At 38.2% G+C, this 27,998-nt stretch overlaps 1 protein-coding gene across 5 annotated transcripts in view; it reads right to left on the reverse strand.

The window, feature by feature from the left end:
- Window positions 1-27,998, reverse strand: part of ANO5 (anoctamin 5) — a 96,600-nt gene that overhangs the window by 41,796 nt on the left and 26,806 nt on the right. For all 5 annotated transcript variants that reach the window (XM_070457285.1, XM_070457283.1, XM_070457280.1 and 2 more), the window contains 4 exons: window positions 24,571-24,639; window positions 22,790-23,074; window positions 17,821-17,934; window positions 4,418-4,533 (listed from right to left, as the gene is read on the reverse strand). In XM_070457285.1, coding sequence (XP_070313386.1) covers window positions 4,418-4,533; window positions 17,821-17,934; window positions 22,790-23,074; window positions 24,571-24,639 — 584 coding nt within the window. The remainder of the gene's footprint in view (window positions 1-4,417; window positions 4,534-17,820; window positions 17,935-22,789; window positions 23,075-24,570; window positions 24,640-27,998) is intronic.

Raw genomic sequence — 27,998 nt, forward strand, 5'->3', positions numbered from 1 at the left:
ACCTAAGTTAATTTATAAACTTAATGCAATTTCCATAAAAATATCAACCATCTTTTTTAGTAACAAGATGGACAAGTTGAGATTCAAGTTTATATGGAAGGATAAACTCGTAGAATGTACAAAGAAACACTGAGAGGAAGAGCTATGACAAGTTACTAGCCCAACTAGATATTAAAATACACTAGAGCTAAGACACCACAATTAAAACAGCCTTCAAATCACTTTACTATACACTTGAAACTAACACAACATATAGCGAATCAACCATAATATAAAATAAAAATTAAATTAAAAAAACAGCCTGCTACTGGTCCATGGATAGTTAGCAAGATCAACCGAATAGACAGAACATCCAGAAATCAGCTAGAGTACATACAGAAATCTAGCACATGATAAAGAGTTTCCTAGGTGGCACAGTGATAAAGAACCCGCTTGCCAGTGAAGGAGATGCAGGAGACTTGAGTTCGATCCCTGGGTTGGAAAGATTCCCTGGAGGAGGAAATGACAACCTACTCCAGTAATTTTGCTTGGAGAATGCCATGGACAGAGGAGCCTGGCAGGCCACAGTCTACTACAGGCTACTGAGTGACTGAGCACATGTGATACAGGTGGTACCTCAAATCATTGAGGCAATGATAAACTTTTTAATAATATTAATATTTTTCAGACAAGTAGATAAAAGTAGATCTATTCTTTGAATAGAAAGTGCATATTTATCTTTATAAGAAACTCAAAATTGTTTCAAAGTTGCTATACCATTTTGTATCCCCATCACCAACCTTTGAGATTTCAAGTTGCCCCACATCCCTAATAGCCCTTATTGATGCTAATCTTTTCAATGTTAGCTATTCTAGTGGGCATGCAGTGGTATTTCGATGGCATTTTAATTTTTATACCCTTCGTGAATAAAGAGAGTGTACATCTCTGGAGAGTCCCTTGGACTGCAAGGAGATCAAACCAGTCAATCTAAAGGAGATCAATCCTGAGTATTCACTGGAAGGACGGTTGCTGAAGCTCAAGCATCAATACTTTGGCCACCTGATGCGAAGAGCTGATTCACTGGAAAAGACCCTGATACTGGGGGAAACTGAAGGCCAAGAGGAGAAGGGGGCAGCAGAGGATGAGAGGGTGAGATAGCTTGACCGACGCAATGGACGTGAGCTGGAGCGAACTGCAGGAGATCGCGGAGGACAGAGAAGCCTGGTGTGCTCCAGTCATGGGGTTGCAGAGAGTCACGACTTAGCAACTGAACAGCAACAACATCTTTTGACATACTTACTGCCAATCCATAAACATATTTCTTCGCTGAAAAATCTTTTATAATCTTTTTTCCATTTTATTCTTATCACTGAGTCGTAAAAGTTCCTTAAATATTCTGGATAAAAGTCCTTCATTGATACATGTGTTGTGCAAGCATTTTCTCCAGCATATGGTTTGCTCTTTATTTTTGTAACAGTGTTTTTTAAGAGCATACATTCTAATTTTTGAAATTAAATTTATGTTTTTAAAATTGTGCTTTTTGCATTTTATCTGAAAAGTCCATGCCTAACTCCAGACCACAGTTTTCTCCTATATGATCTAGAAGTTTTGTAGTTGTAGTCCTTACAATTAGTTCTCTTATCTATTTCAAGTTAGTTTAAAGTTTTATACAGGAAAGAGTCAAGATTCAGGTTTTTCATGCAGATAGCCACTTGTTTTAGTATATTTTGAAAGGACTATGCTTTCCCCAATGAACAACAGGCACTTTTATTGAAAATCTATCTATCTATCTATCTATATATGGATCTATTTCAGGACTCTCCTTTTATTAAGTATTTTTCTTTGGAAATAATTTCAAATATAGAGGTAAAATTGCAAGAATAATTCAAATAATACCTATGTACCCTTTAACTCTTTTATTATAAATAAAATAATTGTTCCATTGCATTTTATCTCACTTCATATATTGCCCCATGTATGTGTGTGTATGGACTTCCCTATAGCTCAGATGGTAAAGAATCTGCCTGCAAGGCAGACCAGGGTTTGATCCCTGGGTCAGGAAGACCCCCTGGAGAAGAAAATGACAATTTACTCTAGTATTCTTGCCTGAAGAATGCCATGGACAGAGGAGCCTGGCAGGCTACAGTCCACGGGGTCACAAGGAGTCAGACACGACTAAGTAACTAACGCACACAGGTGTGTGTGTGTGTGTGTGTGTGTGTGTGTGTGTGTATATGCACGCGTGTGGGTGTGTGTATATATACACACTGTCCATGGGGATTCTCCAGGCAAGAATACTGGAGTGGGTTGCCATTCCCTACTCCAGGGACTCCTCCCGACCCAGGGATCAAACCCAGGTTTTCCATGTTGCAGGTGGATTCTTTACTGTCTGAATCACCAGGGAAGCCTAAGAATACTAGAGTGGGTAGCTGTATATATATATTTGAATTACTTACAAATAAGTTGTTTGAAAATGTACTTCATGGTCCTTTACCTAAAATACTTCCTTGTCTATTAGTAAGAATAAGGATACTGTCCTACATAATCACTGAGAAGCAACCTTAAAGATAATAACTGTTTTCTGCAACTCCTTTCTCTGTGATAACATGGTGTTTTCTTTCCTTTTTGGTTTACCTGGTTAAAAACTTCACACCTACTCATTAATTCTTTACATAAATTTTGTTAAAATTTTAACTTTATTTTAAAGATTATCTCATTACTGAAATGGAAAAGCAGTACAATTTGCTATAAATGAAAAGCTATAATATGATGAAAAACTTTTAAAAGTTATTAAATTTAAGTCAGATACTGCTATCTGATGAAATATCTGAGCTTCCACTTTGTTCTAAAAGAAAATCAGAAAGTGCTAACAAGGTACTGATCTGAGAAGTAATGTGTTTGTCTATGTCAAAGGTTATACATATAAACCTTTGGGGAATATTTATAGCAGAAATATCTGTAGACAGCTAAGTACTCTCAATATATTTTCAACAATGTAAAATATGTAAGCCTCATTCTGACAACCTTGCTTATATGAAAGTATACTATGAAAACATTCTCTGAGGGCACAATGTCTGCAAATGTTCTTAATAGCACTGACTGTAATAGTGAAAATTTTGAAGCAGCCTAATCTTTTTTAACAGAAAAATAGATAAAAGAGTTATGCAAAATTTATAATATGGTACTCTATGCTCTGTTAAAAGGTAGAAGGTAGATCTGGGTGCATTCACAGGGAAGTATACAAATAATATATTATTTAGTGATAAAAAAAAATCTTAGCAAAAAAGCAAGTAAAGAGTCCCTTGCTCCAGAAAAAAACAGCTTGTGTATGTATTTTGTTATGCAGGCACATAAAAATAAAGCTGAATGGCTATCACCAAATCAAGCATAGTCACTTTGGTGGAGTTTAAGGGAAGTGGAATTTCACTTAAAACTTTGCACACATCTTTATTGCTTAGAATTTTTTCATATACATGTCCTACTTTTATAACTTAAAAAATTATATGACTACTAATCAGAACAACTAAAATATCCATCCATTGAAGAGTTCATATAATGATTTATAGAAACTGTTGTTTATATGCTAGCTGTCTTTTACTTATTCTTACAAATTTCCCCTCCTATTTGCCTTTAGTGAAACTGTTGGAATAACATTTCAGTTGACTTGCATATACACATCCAAATCAGTCTTATAAAAAAGAGGCTGTGATGCTGTGCAAGCAGAGCAGTTAAAACATCAATCATTGAGTAAAAATATCGCAACCAGGGGTTCTGTCGTCTGATTGTGTCTTTACTGAAACCATAGCAGGAGTCTCCTAACACCCTGTATATGTGTAGCATTGTTATGGTTCAAAGCAAGAACCTGCAACCAGAGTCTTCCTGCACAGCGAATGAAACTAAGAATTGAAATAATAGAACAACTGCCTTCACAGCTGAGATCGATATATACAAGCTATATACAACCTTTCTGTTATCTTCTAAATTCCTGGACCCAGAGAAGAACAAACGAACAAAAAATAAATATATTAAACACTAAGTGCTAAACCCATTCTAAATACATATATCATTTAATTATCAAATAACCCCAAAGGGAAAGTACTATTGTTACTCCTATTTTATAGATGAGACTCCTAGAGATTAAATAACTTGAACATGTTTATATGTTTCTAAGAGAAAGAACTTGGATTTGAACCTAATCTACCTAAATACTAAGGCCTAACCTCTGAACCATCGAGCTATTTCTGCATAGTGGTTAAGACCATTCTCACAACATCATTTTTCTCACAAATGAATGACTAAATGATAGTTTAGATACAAAACTGGGCAGATGGGAAATACAGTGGGTGAAAATAGCAAAAAGAATGGAAATGTGATGCCAGTGTGAATAAAAAGGACATAATCAAGTTTTAATTAGTTTGATTTTGTGTAAGAAACTTACCTAATCAAATTAAAAGGTTGCTCCTTGTAAAAATAAGAAAACCGAGCCCAGTTCTGGTAGAGTACATTCCTCTGATTGACAGGATTAGGAGGTTCTGACGCCTTCCAATACTGACCCTACAGTAGGCAAGAAGAAATTACTGAACAGCAAAACAAAAGACAAAGGATAATGAAGGAGCACTGCTTTTATAAGAAGGCGAGTGAATGAGGCAAATGTTCTTTCTCATTTTTCAATTTGGATTTTCATAGTCCATCGATGTAAATTACTGTATCATTTAGTATATTATGGGCTCCCCTGATAATTCAGCTGGGAAAGAATCTGCCTACAATGCGGGAGACCTGGGTTCGACCCCTGGGTTGGGAAAATCCCCTGGAGAAGGGAATGGCTTCCCACTCCAGTATTCTGGCCTGGAGAATTCCATGGAGTGTATAGTCCATGGGATCGCAAAGAATTGGACACGACTGAGGGACCTGCACTTTCACTTTAGTGTATTATAGAGTGTAGTTTATTTGCTACACTCTGTAACAAATGAAAATAACAGTACTTTATTTATTAAATTCTCACACCCAGTTATCTAAAACCACAAGTGGAAGCCTGAGACTGGTGTAACTCAAGCTGCTCCTTTGATGTGGAATGCTCCTTTCATTCCTACATAAGTTCCAATAGTCACAGCTCAGGGATTCCTACAACTATAACTGGCTGGGACTTTGAAAATAGGCTGACTTTTTAATTTTATTGATGAAAAAAACAACCTCAAGCAAAGTTAAGTGAATGATCCAAAGTCACTGGTTGTCACTGACACCCATTTCCCCAAAAAACTTAATTAAATATATAAAACAGACTTTTAGCACTTCAGTTCAGTCACTCAGTCATACCAGACTCTTTGGGAATCCATTGGCTGCAGCACGCCAGGCTTCCCTGTCCATCACCATCTCCCAGAGCTTGCTCAGACTCATGTCCATTGAGTTGCTGATGCCATCCAACCATCTCATCCTCTGCCATCCTCTTCTCCTCCTGCCTTCAATCTTTCCCAGCATCAGGGTCTTTTCCAATGAGTTAGTTCTTCGCATAAGAACATACCAAAGCATATTGGAGAACATAAGCATACTGGAGCTTCAGCTTTGCCATCAGTCCTTCCAATGAGTATTCAGGACTGATTTAGTTTAGGATTGACTGGTTTGATCTCTGTGCAGTCCAAGGGACTCTCAAGAGTCTTTTCCAGCACCACAGTCCAAAAGCATCAATTCTTCAGCTCTCAGCATTCTTTATGGTTCAACTCCCACATCCATACAAGACTACTGGAAAAACCATAGCTTTGACTAAACAGACCCTTGTTGGCAAAGTAATGTCTGTACTTTTTAATATGCTGTCTAGGTTGGTCATAGCTTTTCTTTCAAGGAGCAAGTATCTTTAAATCTCATGGCTGCAGTCACCATCTGCAGTGATTTTGGAGCCCAAGGAAATAGTCTGTTGCTGTTTCCACTGTTTCCCCATCTATTTGCCATGAAGTGATGGGACCGGACGCCATTATCTTAGTTTTTTGAATGTTTAGTCTTAGCCAGCTTTTTCACTCTCCTCTTTCCCTTTCATCATGAGGCTCTTTAGTGTCTCTCCTCTTTCTGCCGTAACAGTGGTGTCATCTGCATATCTGAGATTATTGATATTTCTCCCAGCAATCTTGATTCCAGCTGGTGCTTCATCCAGCCTGGCATTGCACATGATGTACTCTGCGTATAAGTTAAATAATCATGGTGACAATATACAGCCTTGATGTATACCTTTCCCAATTTGGAACCAGTCCATTGGTGCACGTCTGGTTCTGTTGCTTCTTGACCTGCATACAGATGTCTCAGGAGGCAGGCAAGGTGATCTGGTATTTCCATCTCTTTAAGAATTTTCCACAGTTTGTTGTGATCCACACAGTCAAAGGCACTTCACAGCCTCAATATTATTTCACACATAAGTTCCTCCCCCTTTTTTAGGTACCAAGTAGCCTTATTATTGTTGTTTAGTTGCTAAGTTGTGCAACCCCATGGACTGGAGCCTGCCTAGCTCTTCTCCCCTTGGGATTTCTCAGGCAAGGATACTGGAGTGGGTTGCCATTTCCTTCTCCAGGGGAACTTCCTGACCAAGGGATTGAACCCATGTCTCCTGCACTGGCAGGTGGGTTATTTACCACTGAACCACTAGGGAAGCTCCGAGTAGCCTTATTTATATAAAGTTAATTAGGTTTTAGCAGAGATCTGTCTAGGGCTTCTCAGATGGTGCAGTGATAAAGAATTTGCCATCCAGTACAGAAGATGCAGGAGACACAAGCTTGATCCCTGGGCTGGGAAGATTTCCTGGAGTAGGAAAAGGCAACCAACTCAAGTATTCTTGCCTGAAAAATTCCAAGGACAGAGGAGCCTGGTGGGCTACAGTCCATGGGGTTGCAGAGAGTAGGACCTGACTGAGCGACTGAGTATACACACAGAGCACTATGTATATATATTTTCTCTATATTGTTTCTTTAACTGTTTGCCTAGAAAATCAAACTGCTGAAGGCAACATGGAGCAAACACCTAATTTAAAATTAAACACATATGAAAATCTCTGTATGAGAAGGTATAAAATTTTATACCATCCAGATTCCAACTTTCATCTCCTGTAGCTAGTCCTACTGAATCTTGAGAAATGACAAAGAAAAAAGAAAAAAGTAGCCTATTTGGGTATCTTAAAAAAAAAAAATTCTTTACAGCACCTCAGGGAAAAATCTAGTACCTAAACCTGTATTGTGGAGAGAATAAAGAAAGAGGTAAAAATTAACAGTGAACGATAGCTCTCTCTAACAACAGCCTAGTAAGACTGATTTTCTAGTGAGCATGGAGGACTCTACAAGAAGGCTAGATGTATGGATTAAAATTGTTGGTTACTGAAGACAGTTTGATAGTTAGAAAATAATCAATGCCTTGGAAACAAACAATCCTCAAAATCTTTTGAGGAAAAAATAAAGCGACTTCCTGGTGGCACAGTGGATAAGGATCTGTCTGCCAAAGAAGGGGACAGCCCTTTGATCCGTGGTCCCGGAAGATTCCACATGTCATGGAGCAGCTAGGCCCACATGGCACAACTCCTGAGCCCATGAGCTGCAACTACTAAAGCCTGCGTGCAGTAGCGCCCACAAGCCACAACTACTGAGCCTGTGTGCAGTAACTACTGAAGCCTGCATGCCCAGGAGCCCACACTCTGTAGCTATTAACCCCACTTGTTGCAACTACTACAGCCTGGGCACCTCGAGCCTATGCTCTGAAACAAGAGAAGCGACCACAATGAGAAGCCTGCACACCACAACAAAGGGTAGCAAAGGGTAGCCCCCACTTGCCACAACCAGAGAAAGCCTGCTTGCAGCAAAAATGACCCAGCGCGACCACAAATAAACATAGATAATATTTTTTTAAAAGATGAAAGTCAATGAAACTCTGATTTTTCTGCTTGCTAGGAACTGAAAATATTTTTTAAAATCTTAAAAAAAAAAAAAAAGAATGAACCCATTGGTGAAGAAAGACGTACAAAGACTGCATTGCAAAGTGTTTATTAACCTACCATAGATCTCTCTACTTGATCAAATGTCTTGGCATTGTTTAAAATACATAATCCCCAGAAGTTCTTCGGCCCAGGCAAAAAAAATGTGTGTGTGGCGGGGGGAGGAATGGGGGGGAGTTTTTCTAACACAAATTAAACTCACCTCAGTTGATACTTGTATTGAGAACTGCCGCTCATTGTGGAAAATCCCTCTATACCCTTGTAGCTAACATAGGAAAGAAAATCAACTGACCAACGTTAAACAGATTAGAGTCAACAGCTAACACTTGAATAAATATTGACAGAGGATAGCTGAAAAAGAGAGAGGTTGCCTTTGGGCTTTTGGAAACCATGAGAGCAACATAATTTTCAAAAACATGGGCAATGATGTACATGCCACTTGTTTAAACAGAAATACCTAATTCTTCTATATTCTAAAGATATGTGTTTCTCAAAAAGAGATCATCATCAAAAAAGCCTTTATAAGCAAGGAAGAGTTAAACAGGAACAAAGGAAAGTAAAACTCCAGGAAATGATCCTAAGTAGTTCACATGAATTTAGCCAAATAATGCCTGCTGATAACAAGTGATGAAATTTAAACACTAAATATCCAAAAGGAAAGATTTCTCTCAGATACCCCCAGAAACTAGGCTGTCTTGGTTGACAAGTCAAGCTGTAGGTTTGGTTGAATGGGTGCATGATATAAATGTCACTTCTTTGTTGAACTCAACATGATCTGCCAGGCCCAAGGAATCCTTCTGCATAATCTCAGTTATTTGAATCTTTCTTATGGACTGAAGTCTTTAGCTTGTTTTGTATTTGTATGTATGCTTTACTTCCCAGAAATTCCTAGCCTGTGAGCCTGGATGCATGGTGTACAATAACATCTAACAGAATGCTCTGCAAAGATGCATGCTCTGTTGCTCAGTCATGTCTGTCTTTTGGCAAATCCATGGACTGTAGCCCACCAGACTCCTCTGTCCATGGATGTTTTTACATTATAACTAAAACCAATTGTACATTTGATGAATGAATACAAGAATGCATGCAATTTAAGTCCTTTACGACTTCAAAACTTTACAAGTAAGAAAAGAAAAGATTTGGGAGGAGGGAGCTAAGATGGCAGAGGAATAGGATGGGGAGACCACTTTCTCCCCCACAAATTCATTGAAAGAACACCTGAATGCTGAGCAAACTCCACAAAACAACTTCTGACCACTGGCAGAGGACATCAGACACCCAGAAAAGCAGCCCATTGTCTTCGAAAGGAGGTAGGACAAAATATAAAAGATAAAAAGAGAGACAAAAGAATTAGGGACGGAGATCCATCCCGGGAAGGGAGTCTTAATAGAGGAAGTTTCCAAACACCAGGAAACCCTCTCACCAGCAGGTACGGGGGAAGTTTTCAAATCTCGGAGGGCAACCTAACCCGGAGGAAAAATAAATAAATAAAACCCACAGATTACATGCCTAAAGGCAACTTCCAGCAGAAAAGTACCCCAGATGTTCACATCCGCCACCAGCAAGTGGGGGCTGAACTGAGAGGAGCGGGAGGCATTGCTTAGCGCAAGGACTGGGCCTGAATGCCCTGAGGGCAATCTGAGGGAGCTAACATGAGATAGCAACTTAGCCTGTGGAATAGCAAGAGAGAGAGAGTTAACCTGTGAAAAGCCCTAACCAACGGCACAGCCAGCCGTTCACAGAACAAAGGACGGTACCATACCAGAGAACAGCTAGCTGGCTGTGGACCGGCCCATCCCCCACCAGAGGCAGGCCAGAGCCAGAAAGGGGCAAACTCAGCCCCAGAGAGGGCATCCCCTACCAAACCGCAAACAGGCTTCCAGTTTCTAACCAAAGACTTCCAAGATTCTGGATGGTTGACATCCGCAGGGAGGGTCGCAGCCAGAGATCAGCTCCCCAGAAGAGACACAAGGTGCACTGGACCAGGCATGCCCGGAAACCGGGGCTGGGACCGCGGAGGGGAGAAGGCGCCCTGCACCCGGGGAGAGTGCGCCCATCAAGCTCCTGGCTGCCTGAGCTGCTCGGACCCTGAACGGCACAAAACGCAGGCCCAACCGAGTCTGTGCCTTTGTGGAGTACCCGAGAACCTGAACCTGAGCAGCTTAGGCCTGGGAAGTGCACGCAACTCAGGGCCCGCTCCCTGGAGAGCAACCTGGAGCCTGAGCAGCGCAGACGGCGGAGGCACACACCCGTGAGCGGGGGAAACCCAGTGTGGCCCGAACACTGCGAGTGCTCCCCACACAGGCCAGTGACATTCGTCTGCAGCGCCCCTCCCTCCCCGCAGCACGACTGAACCAGCGAACCTAAACAAGAGACCACCTCTGCCCGCGTGTGTCAGGGCGGAAATTAGACACTGAAGAGACCAGCAAACAGAAGCCAAATAAACAAAGGGAACCGTTTCAGAAGGGACTGGTGCAGCAGGTTAAAATCCCTGTAGTCAACACCGACTACACTGGAAGGGACCTAAAAATATCTAGAAATGTAAGCTGTAACAAGGAGCTATCTGAAACTGAACTGAACCCACACTGCCCACAATAGCTCCAGAGAAATTCCTAGATATATTTTTACTATTATTGTTTTTTTTAATTAAAAATTTTTTTCTTCTTTTTAAGTCCTCTATTACTCCTTTAATTTTTTTTATAACCCACTATTATCTTGCCAAAAAAAAAAGGACCCTATCTTTAAAGCGAACTTCATATGTATTTCTTATACTTTTTTTTTAAATATTGTATTTTTAAGAGTCTAACCTCTATTTTAGTTTTTAATCTTTGTTTTTTAGTATTTGATATCAATTTTGTACATTTAAGAATACAACCTTCAGTACCCATTTTTACTCAGGAGTGTGATTACTGGCTTGATCACTCTCTCCCTCTTTGGCCTCTCCTTTATCTCTCCCAGGTCACCTCTATTTCCTCCCTCCCCCTTCTCTTCTCAACCCAATTCTGTGAATCTTGGTGGGTGTTCTGGGCTGTGGAGAACACTTAGGGAACAGAGCACTGCCTAGATCTGTCTCTCTCCTGTTGAGTCCCCCTTTTTCTCCTCCTGCTCACCTCTATCTCCCTCCTCCCTCTCCTCTTCTTCATGTAACTCTGTGAACCTCTCTGGGTGTCCCTCATGGTGGAGAATCTTTTCACCATTAACCTAGAAGTTTTATTACCAGTGCTGTATGGATGGAGAAGTCTTGAGGCTACTGGAAGAATAAGACTGAAATCCAGAGGCAGGACGCTTAAGCCCAAAACCTGAGAACACCAGAGAACTCCTGACTACAGGGAACATTAATTAATAAGAGATCATCCAAAAGCCTCCATACCTACACTGAAACCAACCACCACCCAAGAGCCAATAAGTTCCAGAGCAGGACATACCACGCAAATTCTCCAGCAACGCAGGTACATAGCCCTGAGCATCAACATACAGGCTACCCAAAGTCACACCTAACACATAGACCCATCTCAAAACTCATTACTGGGCACTCCATTGCACTCCAGAGAGAAGAAATCCAGCTCCACCCACCAAAACACTGACGCAAGCTTCCCTAACCAGGAAACTTGACAAGCCAATCACCCAACCCCACCCACTGGGAGGAACCTCCACAATAAAGAGGAACCACAAACTACCAGAATTCAGAAAGGTCACCCCAAACACAGCAATCTAAATAAGATGAAAAGGCAGAGAAATAATTAGCAGGTAAAACGCATGAAAAATGCCCAGCAAATCAAACAAAAGAGGAGGAGATAGGAATCTACCTGAAAAAGAATTTAGAATAATGATAATAAAAATGATCCAAAATCTTGAAAACAAAATGGAGTTACAGATAAATAGTCTGGAGACAAGGATTGAGAAGATGCAAGAAATGTTTAACAAGGGCCTAGAACAAATAAAAAAGAGTCAATTAATAATGAATAATGCAATAAATGAGATAAAAAACACTCTGAGGGAACCAACAATAGAATACGGAGGCAGAAGATAGGATAAGTGAGGTAGAAGATAAAATGGTGGAAATAAATGAAGCAGAAAAGAAAAAAGAATCAAAAGAAATGAGGACAACCTCAGGGACCTGTGGGAAGATGTGAAACAGCCCAACATTCGAATCACAGGAGTCCCAGAAGAAGAAGACAAAAAGAAAGGCCATGAGAAAATACTCGAGGAGATAATAGCTGAAAACTTCCCTAAAATGGGGAAGGAAATAGTCACACAAGTCCAAGAAACCCAGAGAGTCCCAAACAGGATAAACCCAATGCAAAACACCCCAAGACACATACCAATCTAATTAACAAAGATCAAACACAAAGAACAAATATTAAAAGCAGCAAGGGAAAAACAACAAATAACACACAAGGGGATTCCCATAAGGATAACAGCTGATCTACCAATAGAAACTCTTCAGGCCAGAAGGGAATGGCAGGACATACTTAAAGTAATGAAAGAGAATAACCTACAATCCAGATTACGGTACCCAGCAAGGATCTCATTCAGATATGAAGGAGAATTCAAAAGCTTTACAGACAAGCAAAAGCTGAGAGAATTCAGCACTACCAAACCAGCTCTTCAACAAATGCTAAAGGATCTTCTCTAGACAGGAAACACAGAAAGGTTGTATGAACGCGAACCCAAAACAACAAAGTAAATGGCAATGGGACCATTCTTATCAATAATTACCTTAAATGTAAATGGGTTGAATGCCCCAACCAAAAACCAAAGACTGGCTGAATGGATACAAAAACAAGATGCCTATATATGCTATCTACAAGAGACGCACCTCAAAACAAGGGACACATACAGACTGAAAGTAAAGGGCTGGAAAAAAATATTTCATGCAAACAGAGACCAAAAGAAAGCAGGAGTCACAGTACTCATATCAGATAAAATAGACTTTAAAATAAAGGCTGTGAAAAGAGACAAAGAAGGACACTAAATAATGATCAAAGGATCAATCTAAGAAGAAGATATGACAATTATAAATATATATGCACCCAACAAAGGAGTACGGCAATATGTAAGGAAAATGCTAACAAGTATGAAAGGGGAAATTAACAATAACACAATAATAGTGGGAGACTTTAATACCCCAGTCACAACTATGGACAGATCAACTAAACAGAAAATTAACAAGAAAACACAAACTGTAAATGACAAGTATACTATCAAGGGTGAAACAGATCACCAGCCCAGGTTAGATGCATGAAATAAGTGCTCAGGGCTGGTGCACTGGGAAGACCCAGAGGGATGGGATTGGGAGGGAGGCAGGAGGGGGGATCGGGATGGGAAACACATGTAAATCCATGGCTGATTCATGTCAATGTACGGCAAAAATCACTACAATATTGTAAAGTAATTAGCTTCCAACTAATAAAAATAAATGAAAAAAAATAAATAAATGACACAATGGACCAGCTAGACCTAATTGATATCTATACGACATTTCACCCCAAAACAATCAATTTCAGCTTTTTCTCAAGTGCACACGGAACCTTCTCCAGAATAGATCACATCCTGGGCCATAAACCTAGCCTTGATAAATTAAAAAAAAAACTGAAATCATTCCAGTCATCTTTTCTGACCACAACACAGTAAGATTAGATCTCAATTACAGGGAAAAAAAAAACTATTAAAAATTCCAACATATGGAGGCTAAATAACACGCTTCTGAATAACCCTCAAATCATAGAAGAAATCAAAAAAGAAATAAAAATATGCATAGAAATGAATGATAATGAAAACACAACAACCCCAAACCTATGGGACACTGTAAAAGCAGTGCTAAAGGGAAGGTTCATAGCAATACAGGCTAACCTCAAGAAACAAGAAAAAAGTCAAATAAATAATGTAACTCTACACCTAAAGCAACTAGACAAGGAAGAAATGAAGAACCCCAGGGTTAGCAGAAGGAAAGAAATCTTTAAAATTAGGGCAGAAATAAATGCAAAAGAAACTAAAGAGACCATAGTAAAAATCAACAAAGCTAAAAGCTGGTTTTTTGAAAAGATAAACAAAAATTGACAAACCATTAGCCAGACTCATCAAGAAACAAAGGGAGAAGAATCAAATCAAAAAAATTAGAAATGAAAATGGAGAGATCACAACAGACAACACAGAAATTCAAAGGATCATAAGAGACTACTACCAGCAGCTCTATGACAATAAAATGGACAACTTGGAAGAAATGGACAAATTCTTAAAAAAGTATAACTTTCCAAAACTGAGCCAGGAAGAAATAGAAGATCTTAACAAGCCAATCACAAGCACAGAAATTGAAACTGCAATCAGAAATCTTCCAGCAAACAAAATCCCAGGACCAGATGCCTTCACAGCTGAATTCTATCAAAAATGTAGAGAAGAGCTAATACCTACCTTACTCAAACTCTTCCAGAAAATTGCAGAAGAAGGTAAACTTCCAAACTCATTCTATGAGGCCACCATCACCCTAATACCAAAACCAAACAAAGAAAACTACAAGCCAATATCACTGATGAACATAGATGCAAAAATCCTTAACAAAATCCTAGCAAACAGAATCCAAGAACATATTAAAAAAATCATACATCATTACCAAGTGGGCTTTATCCCAGGAATGCAAGGATTCTTTAATATCCACAAATCAATCAATGTAATACACCACATCAACAAATTGAAAGATAAAAACCATATGATTATCTCAATAGATGCAGAAAAAGCCTTTGACAAAATTCAACATACATTTATCATAAAAACCCTCCAGAAAACAGGAATAGAAGGAACATACCTCAACATAATAAAAGCTATATATGACAAACCCACAGCAAACACTATCCTCAATGGTGAAAAATTGAAAGCATTTCCCCTAAAATCAGGAACAAGGGAAGAGTGCCCACTCTCACCACTACTATTCAACATAGTTTTGGAAGTTTTGGCCACAGCAATCAGAGCAGAAACAGAAGTAAAAGGAATCCAGATAGGAGAAGAAGTGAAACTCTCACTGTTTGCAGATGACATGATCCTCTACATAGAAAACCCTAAAGACTCTACCAGAAAATTACTAGAGCTAATCAATGAATATAGTAAAGTTGCAGGATATAAAATTAACACACAGAAAACCCTTGAATTCCTATATACTAACAATGAGAAAACAGAAAGACAGATTAAGGAAACAATATCATTCACCATTGCAACAAAAAGAATAAAATGCTTAGGAGTATATCTACCTATGGAAACAAAAGACCTATAATAGAAAACTATAAAACATTGATGAAAGAAATCAAAGAGGACACAAATAGATGGAGAAATATACCATGTTCATGGATTGGAAGAATCAATATTGTCAAAATGACTATACTACCCAAAGCAATCAACAGATTCAATGCAATCCCTATCAAGCTACCAACAGTATTTTTCACAGAACTAGAACAAATAATTTACAATTTGTATGGAAATACAAAAAACCTCGAATAGCCAAAGCAATCTTGAGAAAGAAGAATGGAACTGGAGGAATCAACCTGCCTGACTTCAGGCTCTACTACAAAGCCACAGTCATCAAGACAGTATGGTACTGGCACAAAGACAGAAATACAGATCAATGGAACAAAATAGAAAACCCAGAGATAAATCCACGTACTTATGGACACCTTATCTTCGACAAAGGAGGCAAGAATATACAATGGAGAAAAGACAACCTCTTTTAACAAGTGGCGCTGGGAAAACTGGCCAACCACTTGGAAAAGAATGAAAATAGACCACTTTCTAACACCATACACAAAAATAAACTCAAAATGGATTAAAGACCAGAAACTATAAAACTCCTAGAGGAGAACATAGGCAAAACACTCTCTGACATAAATCACAGCAAGATCCTCTATGACCCACATCCCAGAATATTGGAAATAAAAGCAAAAATAAACAAATGGGACCTAGTGAAACTTAAAAGCTTTTGCACAACAAAGGAAACTATAAGCAAGGTGAAAAGACAGCCTTCAGAATGGGAGAAAATAATAGCAAATGAAGCAACAGACAAAGAATTAATCTCAAAAATATATAAGCAACTCCTGCAGCTCAATTCCAGAAAAATAAATGACCCAATCAAAAAATGGGCCAAATATCTAAACATTTCTCCAAAGAAGACACACAGATGGCTAATAAACACATGAGAAGATGTTCAACATCACTCATTATTCAGTTCAGTTCAGTTCAGTCGCTCAGTCGTGTCCAACTCTTTGCAACCCTATGAATTGCAGCACGCCAGGCCTCCCTGTCCATCACCAGCTCCTGAAGTTTACTCAAACTCATGCCCATTGAGTCGGTGATGCCATCCAGCCATCTCATCCTCTATTGTCCCCTCTCTTCCTGCCCCAATCCCTCACAGCATCAAGGTCTTTTCCATGAGTCAACTCTTCGCATGAGTTGGCCAAAGTATTGGAGCTTCAGCTTCAGCATCAGTCCTTCCAATGAACACCCAGGACTGATCTCCTTCAGGATGGACTGGTTGGATCTCCTTGCAGTCCAAAGGACTCTCAACTCTTCTCCAACACCACAGTTCAAAAGCATCATTTCTTCGGTGCTCAGCTTTCTTTATAGTCCAACTCTCACATCCATATATGACCACTGGAAGAACCATAGCCTTGACCAGATGGATCTTTGTTATTAGAGAAATGCAAATCAAAACCACAATAAGGTAACATTTCATGCCAGTCAGGATGGCTGCTATCCAAAAGTCTACAAGCAATAAATGCTGGAGAGGGTGTAGAGAAAAGGAAACCCTCTTACACTGTTGGTGGGAATGCAAACTAGTACAGCCACTATGGAGAACAGTGTGGAGATTCCTTAAAAAACTGGAAATAGAACTGCCATATGACCCAGCAATCCCACTCCTGGGCATACACACTGAGGAAACCAGAACTGAAAGAGACACATGTACCCCAATGTTCATCGCAGCACTGTTTATAACAGCCAGGACATGGAAGCAACCTAGATGCCCATCAGCAGATGAATGGATAAGGAAGCAATGGTACATATATATAATGGAATATTACTCAGCCATTAAAAAGAATACATTTGAATCAGTTCTAACGAGGTGGATGAAACTGGAGCCCATTATACAGAATGAAGTAAACCGGAAAGAAAAACACCAATACAGTATACTAATGCATATATATGGAATTTAGAAAGATGGTAACAATAACCCTATATGCAAGACAGAAAAAGAGACACAGATGTATAGAACAGACTTTTGGAGTCTGTGGGAGAAGGCAACTGGGGGATGATCTGAGAGAATAGTATTGAAACATATATATTATCAATTGTGAAACAGATCACCAGTCCAGGTTTGATGCATGAGACAAGTGCCCAGGGCTGGTGCACTAGGATGACCCAGAAGGATGGGATGGAGACAGAGGTGCGAGGGGGGTTCAGGATGGGGAACACATGTAAATCCATGGCTGATTCATATCAATGTATGGCAAAAAAACACTACAATATTGTAAATAGCCTCCAACTAATATAAATAAATGAAAAAAAAATAAAAACAAAAAATTTGATGAATCTGAAAACATGTTCTTTTATTAATAACTTCCATTTTCAATATGGGTTCTAAAGAAAACTCATGTGCAAATGTAAAGATGTTTTAATAAATTTCCATTGAAATCTCAATGTGGAGAGTATTAACTATGTGTTTCAGCATAGTTCTTGGCTTAGACCTAGGGAATCCAAGGGATTTTCCCCAACAAAAGTGAGATTAAGCAACCTGTCATGAAAGAGGAAGCAAATGCAAGATTCTTTCTCCCAACAAGTAAGCCTCTGAATGTGGGAAAGCAAAAACAGGCTTAGTATTTCTAAACCAAGCATATACTTACATCATGGAGTGGAAAGGCAGATGAGTAAGTGTTAGAATTTAGCAGTCTTTCAATGCCAAACCTTTTCTTCCCATCCTCCACACCAAAAGGACACCGTGAGAGAATATAATAAACCTATGAGGTAAGCACAGATACACCTTTCAGAAATTTATGCTTTCTATGTTTTTCAAAATCACAATTTAACAATGTCTACTTTTTCTCAGGAGAAGGGCATGGCAACCCACTCCAGTATTCTTGCCTGGAGAATCCCCGTGGATAAAGGAGCCTGGCAGGCTACATACAGCCCATTGGGTCACAAAGAGTCAGACATGACTGTGCGACTAAACACACACACACACACACACACACACATTTCTTCTCAATGCAGATACAGGCTCTGGTAATGGAAGGAATCTTCCCCTTGCTGTCTGGAGGAAGATGCAGAAGGTAGGGTTGTGTAGAACTACAGGTACTTCACCTCCTGGGTTTGAGAGCTCCTTACTCCCTCAGGGAGAGGAAGAATGGCTTATAACTTATTTTTTCTTCTCATGTCCCAAGTTCCTCTGGGAGTTCTTTGTACCAGAATCGATACTATAATTGGGGCTTTAAGTTGGAGTCTAATATCACTGCACCTAACAGTTGAGTTAGGGTAATAGGGAGTAGAACTGACACTTGGCCAAGTAGTCTTGAATGCTTTCCAATTCATTACTCTGATGTTTTATACAGGGCCTTTTCCTAATATTAACACAAGATGATGAATTTATTAACTCAAGAAGATCACACCTCTCTATATAACTACTGTGGGATTATTTACATATTTTTATTGGTCTTATCCTTTATAAAACTCTATATTTTCCTTGGGTTGTGTTCCTGTATATTTGTCAATTCAATCTCATCTGTTTTTTGTCTTTCAGAAACTTTTCAGAATTTCTGCTTTTCTGATTTCAGCCTTTTTAGCACTGTGTAGGTCTATTTCTCTTTCCCTCACCTTTTAAACATAATATCATCTAAGGAATTGCTGATTACAAGGTCTGTCATCCTTAAATCATTATCTAATCTGGTTATTCATTTTAAGGGCTGTTTAATACTTATGTCTTGGTAAATAAATGATAATTTATGTGAGGTGGTTTTAATTTTATAAATAATGTGATAAATATTACCTATTTTACATAATTTGGATTATTTCCCTAGGAAAGATTCACCAAAAAGAACTCCATATTGGGGAGCTAACAAAGTGGAAAACTTTATTCTTCCAGATATTAAGACTTATGATAAAGCTATGTTAATAAATACAGCATGGTATTGTCAAATAAAAACAAATTTAGACTTAGGAGCGACTTTAAAGAATTATAGGAAGAGGATGAGGCAGACTACTGCAATACAGAGATATGGGAACATGGAGAAGTAAGCCTGGTTCAGGAAGTGTCTTTCTTTGTGTTAAGGAAGGGCTAGTCTACATACCAACATTGGCTCAGGTTATGGGTACATCAAAGTTTACAGTCTTTTGGGGAAGAAATAAGTCCAACTGAAGTTTGGTTAATTCACCTGGCAAGTACTTTGTTTCATGGGATTGATGAGGATAAATAGTTCAGATAACAATTTATGAAACAGAAGAGGACTGTAGAAGGCCTGTGTTTAAACTTTATTATCATAAAGTAATAACAAAAGGAGAAACTGTAAGGGTAAGTATAGATCTAAAAGTATAGATCTCAGCCACAAATAAGAATTCAATTTTGCTATCCACTATAACACTGATGAACCTGAAGGGTAGTACTAAGTGAAATAAGTCAGAGAGAGACAAATATGTAGAATATGATATGTAGAATCTAAAAAAATAAAATGAATGAATATAACAAAACAGAAACAGATTCAGAGAGAACAAACTAGTGGTCATCAGTAGGGAGAAAGAGGTGGGAGGGGTGAGATAAGGAGAAGAAATAGGAGATACTATTATATGCAAAATAATAGGATACGTGGATATATTATAGTGCACAGGGAATATAACCAGTATTTTATCATTTAAATGGAGTATAACCAGCAAAACTATTGAATCACTATGTTGTACAAAAAAACAGTGTCGAGGATATAGTAAGTGCTATTTAAATATTTGCTATTATTAATAGTAATAGTATTTTAAGGAAACTCAAAACTATTTTGCACATTTGAGGTGTCACTGTTTTAAGTATATACTTGCAAATATGACTAAGAAGAATACAATTTGGATACATGCACTTGGTATATGTCAAAACAGTAAGAAAGAAAGAGAGGAAGGAAGGAAAAAAGAGAGAGTAAAGAAGGATAGAGGGATGGAGGAAGGAATGAAAGAACAGACATTTCCCTGGTGCCAAATCTTAGAGCATTTCCTTCAGAGATTTATAATTATAAATTCTTTTTCTCTTCTCAGAGATGTATGCAAATCCTTTTAAAAGCTAAATAAACTTCTTGCCAGTTCTCTAACTCAGGAGTGTTTTTCTTAAGTTTTCTAGGAACCATCTCTTTCAAATGTAAACATCAAGAAATACAGCATCGCTGTTTTCTTTTCTCTATAAGGGAGTGTAGTCTAGGCATCTGGTTCCAAGTTGTAGGTACCTGCTTCACATAGATATATGAGAAGCTTTATAATTATGAACACCTCAATTAGCAGATGAACTTAGAATAAATTATGTGGCAAATAGTACAGCCAAGCCTAACAGAGGGGTCATCTGTGAAATACACATTGTGAGGCTCAGATATCATGATGATTGTGAAGATGCTTTGAAAAGTATGAAATCCTATACCAATGAAAGGTGTTCTTGTAACACTGTACAGTTTATATGTACATGAACTACAGTGTTCCAGTTGAAGACAGGAAGGAAGGGTCTTTTCTACATCAATTTTTCAAATAACTTTCTGAGCAGAGCAAGAACAGTATTGCTCCACTATGAAGGAGGGGAAGTTGTTGAGTTTTAAAGCTGAATTAACCTAAGGTATTAGCGCTCGTGACAAAAAACAAGTAAAGATAAATGAATACTGACCTTTCTATACCTGAACAAGTGACTGACTTAATCCTATAAGTTCAGTCGCCTATTGCTAGCAATTTTCTAAAGCATTTACAGTTTACAGAGAGCTTCATGTATACTGCCACAGTTCAGCTGGCTCAGATGGTAAAGCGTCTGCCTGCAATGCGGGAGACCCAGGTTTGATCCTTGGGTTGGGAAGATCCCCTGGAGAAGGAAATGGCAACCCACTCCAATATCCTTGCCTGGAAAATTCCATGGGTTGAGGACCCTGGTGGGCTACAGTCCACGGGGTCACAAAGAGCCGGACACGACTGAGCGACTTTGCTTTCACTTTTTCACTTTCATGTATACTCTTTCATTTGATCTTTCCAAGAATGCTAGTCTTTACCATTCTCTCTGTTTTAAGACAGATTATCTGGTTTATAAAGTAGACTTGTGAATTAAAACCCGGCCTTCTGATTTCATGCCATGTGCTCAACATTCCCTTAAATGTTGCGTCTTAGATCTGCTGTTCCTGCTGCTGGTGCTTTTTAATCCAGGTAAGACAAGGGAGAGAACTTTTAGTTTGCTGATTTGCATTTTTTTTTTTAATTCTAGATATTACATTTTGTTTAATATTCCTGTCAGTGAATTTTTCAAAAACCAGATCTAGGGACTAGAAGAATGATTATTTCAAAATCCTTCTTAGAAACTTAGGAGTGGTGAATCTAAGGGGAAATGAAGTCTCTCATTACTCAAGGAAAGAGTAAGTAATCTCGAGACTCTTGTCATTGTTAGAACCCTGATGATTTCATTAGATACATGGGCAAAGAGTAACAAAGAACCTGAATTTTTTTCCTCTAAAGTCAGATCAATAATAATAGGATCTTACACTTAGTAAATCCCTCATGCATTCCACAAACTATTCAAAGTCATTCACACCTTAACTCATTTAATTCTCAGGGTAACCTACGAGGTGGGCATTACTTTTATCTTAACAAGAAGAAATAGGGGCAAAGAAATGGTGAGAGATTTTTAATGAGAAATTTAAAGATTCTAGGACTACAACTGGAGAGGAAATATTATTATAAAAAAGACTGAAAATGGTTTTAAATGAAAGGAAAAAGCTCTGATGTTTCTCAAATGCTGTCTATTGTGGACAAAATAAAATAATGCCTGCTATTTCAATAAACAAGGAATGTTGCCTGCCACCAAGCCATTTACCACTGCAGCCATCCCACAATGGGTGATTCAGGACAGAGAAAAGCAGGATACAGGTCCTACATAGTTAAGAGGTATACCAAAGGAACAATTTCAACAAGCCCAGACTTCTGAATCTTCCCATACCCAGAAAAGCACTAAAATTATTAACTTGAGATATCTGTGTTTGGCAACTAGCTGTAATCTTTTAATGCTCCACTACACGTTGTGTGTGTGTGGTTTTTTTTTTTCCCTAGCAAAAACTCCTTTTTATCCTGGGTCCTCCATGACCTCTGTGCAACAGTTCCTCAGAGTTATCTGAGAGGCTGTTTCTGGGCTATAGTCTATGACAATGTCCCTGAATAAAACATAATTCTCAACATTTAGGTTGTGCTTCTTTTTTTCCTGGTCAACACCATATATAAAGAAATTAAAACATTTCATTTCCATTTGGAATGACCAATATTTCTCCTAATATGCACTGAATATATAAAATCAAATGCTAAAATTATAGAATGATTTTCCAGAAATCTTACAACATCTAAGTCCTCTAGGTCTCAATTAAGTAATTTCCCCAATATTGCATGAGGCCTCTCTTTGCTATATTGACACTGTCAACTATTCACTTTCATGAAACAATTTGAGAAATAGGGAGGTTGACAGGGTTAAGTGGTCCAAGATGGACATCAAACTTGCCCAATATCATGGAACACATCAAAATCTATACAAAACACCTTGCAGTCATAGTATTGCACACGTACACATATAAAAGCACACTTTAAGGGATGTACCCAAAGGTTTTCTCTACCTACAATTCTGTTTCTTGATGAGGATGGAAAGAAGCTTGACTCATCCTGAATGAGGAAGAGCTCTTGCCGATGTCTGGTGAACTGGACAGTGAAATATTCTGGGGTGGGCTGCTTCACATCCCGGGGGAGCTTCAGAGGCTCAAGCATACACCTAAAAGGGATTTTGTCATCTGAGGGAATATCACTCTCCTTAACAGGCATTTTCATTCCCAACACTTCGGCATAAGTAACTAACACCTCCCAAGGGGCATGGATCTTGACAAAATAAGTCCTTCCATCTTCAGAGTTCTGTATAAAATGGAGGCAAAATAGTGGAAAGATTACTAAATTGATTAAAGAAAGAAAATATTTACAAAACCTCAAAGATGTCACAGCATTTTCAATTTTTTGAAAACTTTCAGCAAAATTTCTAGAAGAGTAATGCTTAAAACAGTGGTACATACCTTCTTCTTGTTTAGTTGCTCACTTGTATCTGGTTCTTTGTGACCCCATGGACTGTAGCCCACCAGGCTCCTCAGTTCATGGGATTTCCCAGGCAAGAATACTGGAGTGGATTGCCATTTCTTTCTCATATATATATACACACACACACACATATATATGTATATATATATGTATAATATGTGGGTTTTCCTGGGGGCTCAGTGGTAAAGAATCTGCCTGCAATGCAGGAGGAACAAGGTTCCATCCACGGGTTGGGCAGATCCCCTGGAGAAGGAAATGGCAACCCATTCCAGTAATCTTGCCTGGGAAATCCCATAGATGGAGGAGCCTGGTGGGCTACAGTTCACTGGGTTGCAAAAGAGTCAGACACCACTTGGCAGCTAAAAATAACAACACACACACATATACACACACATGTATATACACACACATTATGCATGTGTGTGAGAAAGAAAGAGACATAGAAAAACAAAGTGAGAGTCTTTTTAAAAATATATTTCAGGGTCAATGTACACGAGCCTGATATCCATAGAAACACATGCGGTTCTGGACAATCCCTTATGTTTTTAACAACTAGTTATTAGCTCAGAACTGTGCTTAGGATATATGAGAAATACACAAAGTATAAGATGTACTTTCTCTTCTTACCCAGTTTCAATGTATTGCCTATACCTAGGAGAAGAACTTTAGGTAACAACAGTTCATTACAAAGGAGAATAGTTAAGTTACAGATAGAATATGTGGCATAATTCATATTTATTAGAGTTCAGTAAGAAAAAATTCAGCGATAAATATGAAGTAGAGAATATTAGCTTAGGACTAGAGTATTAGAGTTTCATGGACAGGGTTGGATCTGAAATAGGTCTTTAAAAGCAGTATGGAAAGAAATTCTAGACAAGTAAACGGTAGGCTAGAAAAAAAAAAAAGTCATATTAATGAGCAGAAAAAATGTCTAGGCCTTAGCTAAAAGTTTGTGTTGCAAGACAGCCAGGTTAACTAGTTAAGATGTTAGATTATAGGCCGCCTTCAAAATGAGACAGATATGAAACAAAAACCATGTCTTTACTTTCTCTGGATCCTGACGAGAACTATGCATGCCTATTTTTAAAGTGTTCCACTCATCACTCATCATCTCAATTTCAGAGCACTGACGTAGTTATTCACCTGGAATATCACAGGCCCTATCAACCCCAGTGTAAATGTCAGTAAGCCAGAAAAACAATAGTTTGCTATTTTGTGTTTGCTCCCAAACACAAAAGTCTAGTCAGTCAAAGGTCAGAGTGCAAGGAAACAAAACTTAAAAAACCAAGACTCTGGTATAGACTAATAACTACATTTACCATTTTATCTTCAATTTCCAACTCAAGACCAGTTTTTCTGAGATTTTGTTCAAATTCTTTTCTTCTTTCCTATGGAAAAACAAATCAGTAGAATTCTGTAAAATACTTTTATTTGCCCAGTGATAAACAGACTTGTTACACAATGACTGGGCATTTAGACGTTCCCTGGTTGTATATAAAAGCATTCTATGTATTACCACCATCTGAGTGCCATGAATGGCTTTTCACCTGTATTATAATTCACACTATAATTATAAAAACCAATATATTTAGGAATAACCTCCAGGAAATATGCAGGACTGCTCCTCTGGAAAAAAAAAAAACACAGAAAACTTTACTAAATTAACATAAAACATTTTGATAAACAGAGATATATTATACTTCTAGTTGGGAAGGCTCAGTCCTACAAAGATATCAGACACTTTAAACAAATGACATATTTAATGCAATTTTCAGGCAAAATATCATTATGACTTTTTAATCATGAATAGTTTCACTCAGAAAAAGTAAAATTAAATTTAATTCAATTAAATGTAAATAATCACTACTTGCGAGCTTTAAAACAATAATTAACTATTCAAAATGCTTTTGGCCTTAACTGTAAGTGTGAAAAACTGTAACTGTGATTTAAGTATAATTCAAGTATGAGTTAACCCTCGTGTAAGTGTAAAAAATTGCAACTGTGACTTAATGTAAAAAATTATGATATAACTATGAAAAATAGTAAATGAAATTTTAAAAGGTTTTACTAGGATATCACAGGACATATCTTCAAATGCATATGTTCACCTTGAGAGATCTTCTATAATTTTAATGTGTTCTTTTTCTCCAACATCCAACATTTACAACATGTGAGAATATGTTTACGAACAATTCTCCCCTATCTGATACTTTTTCACAATTGCCCTTCTCTTATGTTACCAACAGAAAAAGCAGGCTGCAATCCTCCAGGAAAGCAAAAACAAAACAAAAATAAAACAAGGGGCTATCTGCAGTCAGAAAGATAAGCCAGAAAGATAAAGACCATTACAGTATACTAACACATATATATGGAATTTAGAAAGATGGTAACGATAACCCTATATGCAAAACAGAAAAAGAGACTCAGATGTATAGAACAGACTTGTGGACTCTGGGAGAAGGCGAGCGTGGGATGTTTCAAGAGAACAGCATCGAAACATGTATATTATCTAGGGTGAAACAGATCACCAGCCCAGGTTGGGTGCATGAGACAAGTGCTCCGGCCTGGTGCACTGGGAAGACCCAGAGGGATCGGGTGGAGAGGGAGGTGGGAGGGGGGACCGGGATGGGGAATACATGTAAATCCATGGCTAATTCATTTCAATGTATGACAAAAACCACTGCAATGATGTAAAGTAATTAGCCTCCAACTAATAAAAATAAATGGAAAAAAAAAAGAAAATAAAGTGTAAAATTTACTACCATTTATTATTAGTTAGAAATTCAGTAAGAGCTTTAATTATAAATTATACTAGTACTTTTTTCTTTTTTTAAACTAAAAAAAAAAACAAGGGGCGAGAAGGACATTCAAAGTACATTATCAGTATTAAAAAAGTGAATAAGTTCAGTTCAGTAACCCAGTTGTGTCCAACTCTTTGTGACTCCCTGGACTGCAGCTCGCCAGGCTTCCCTGTCCATAATCAACTCCCGGAGCTTACTCAAACTCATGTCAATGGAGTCGGTGATGCCATCCAACCATCTCCTCCTGCCTTCAATCTTTCCCAGCATCAGGGTCTTTTCCAGTATGTCAGTTCTTCCCATCAAGTAGCCAAAGTATTGGAGTTTCAGCTTCAGCATCAGTCCTTCCAATGAATATTCAAGACTGATTTCCTTTAAGATTGACTGGTTTGATCTCCTTGATGTCCAAGGGACTCTCAAAAGTCTTCTCCAACACCACAGTTCAATAGCATTAATTCTTCAGTGCTCAGCTTTCTTTATAGTCCAACTCTCACATCCATACATAACTAATGGAAAAACCATAGCTTTGACTAGGCGGACCTTTGTCGGCAAAGTGATGTCTCTCCTTTTTAACATGCTGGCTATGTTGGTCATAGCTGTTCTTCCAAAAAAAAGTGAATACCTCCTCTCATTACAGTAACAAATGCTTCTGTGAGACATGGGGACATCAGTTCTCCAACTTCAGTAAAACTGAAAGCTGAGCTAAGTATTGTTAGGTGATAGACCATCAAATGTTACTTTTATGACAAATCACTTGGCAATCTGCTGCTGTAATTCAGGAGTTCACCCTAGAAGATTAAAGCTGCTAAAAGAGTACCATTTCTGTTCCAATCTACTTATTTATCTGAACAAGCCTAATTTATACTAACATTAAAAAAAAAAGAATATACTTGAAGCTGAAACATCTCATTCTAGAAATAATTCTCATACATCTACGAATAAAGGAAATTTGGTTGGGCTTCCCTGGTGGCTAAATGCTGGGGAGTTGTTGCCAGGGCAGATGACATGGGTTCAGCACCTGATCCGGGAGGATCCCACACGCCACAGAGCAACTAAGCTTGTGTGCCCCAACTATTGAGCCTGTGCTCTAGAGTCTGGCAGTAGCAACTACTGAAGCCCATGCACCCTAGAGCTCATACTCCTCAACAAGAGAAGCCACCACAAAGAGAAGCCTGAAAACCACACAAGTGAATAGCTACTGACAGCCACAACTAGAGGGAAGTTTGTGCAGCAGCAGTGAAGACCAAGCACAGTCAAATATGAATAAATCAACAAAATTATTAAAAGAAAAAGAAGATATTGTTTAAAGCCCCTGCATTTATTTCATTAACTGATGCATTTAGGATGAGTTTACTTTTGATGTTTGATAATTACTTGTCAATTATTGTAGTATTTCAAGTTTTACCAATTATGCACTTGTACAACTGTATTTAAAAAAAAAAAACCCTCAAAAAACAAAAGAAAAAGCTTAAGGCTTAGACCGTTCTGATGAAGAAATAAAAACCCTTCAATGTACATACACATTTGTTGTAGCAAACTTGACTGAACAAATGATAGAAGCCTCCTAAGTATAAAACACATTTAAATTAGGAAAAAATTACACAGAGAAAGTGGAAGGAAAATTTTACATGGAGAAAAGTAAATTATGTCAAATTTGAAGGGTTAAAAAAGTTTCTTCATATAATTCATTTTTTCAAAATAAATGATGATGGGTGACAAATTGCCATGCCATTTACCTTCTAGGGGTGCAAGCTAAGAGGTGATTTAACTGGATCATTTACAATACACTATAAATTCTGTCCTTTGCAACTACTGAAATATATGATAAATAACTGTAGATGAGAAAGACTTGTAGATGAATCCAGGCTTTGGGGAGAAGTCCAGGAGTTCATTTTAGACCTGCTGAGTCTGAGATTCTGTAAGACTTCTGAGGAGAGATACAGAACAGC

The sequence above is a fragment of the Odocoileus virginianus genome, chromosome 28 (assembly GCF_023699985.2).
Source record: "Odocoileus virginianus isolate 20LAN1187 ecotype Illinois chromosome 28, Ovbor_1.2, whole genome shotgun sequence".
Lineage (NCBI taxonomy): Eukaryota > Metazoa > Chordata > Mammalia > Artiodactyla > Cervidae > Odocoileus > Odocoileus virginianus.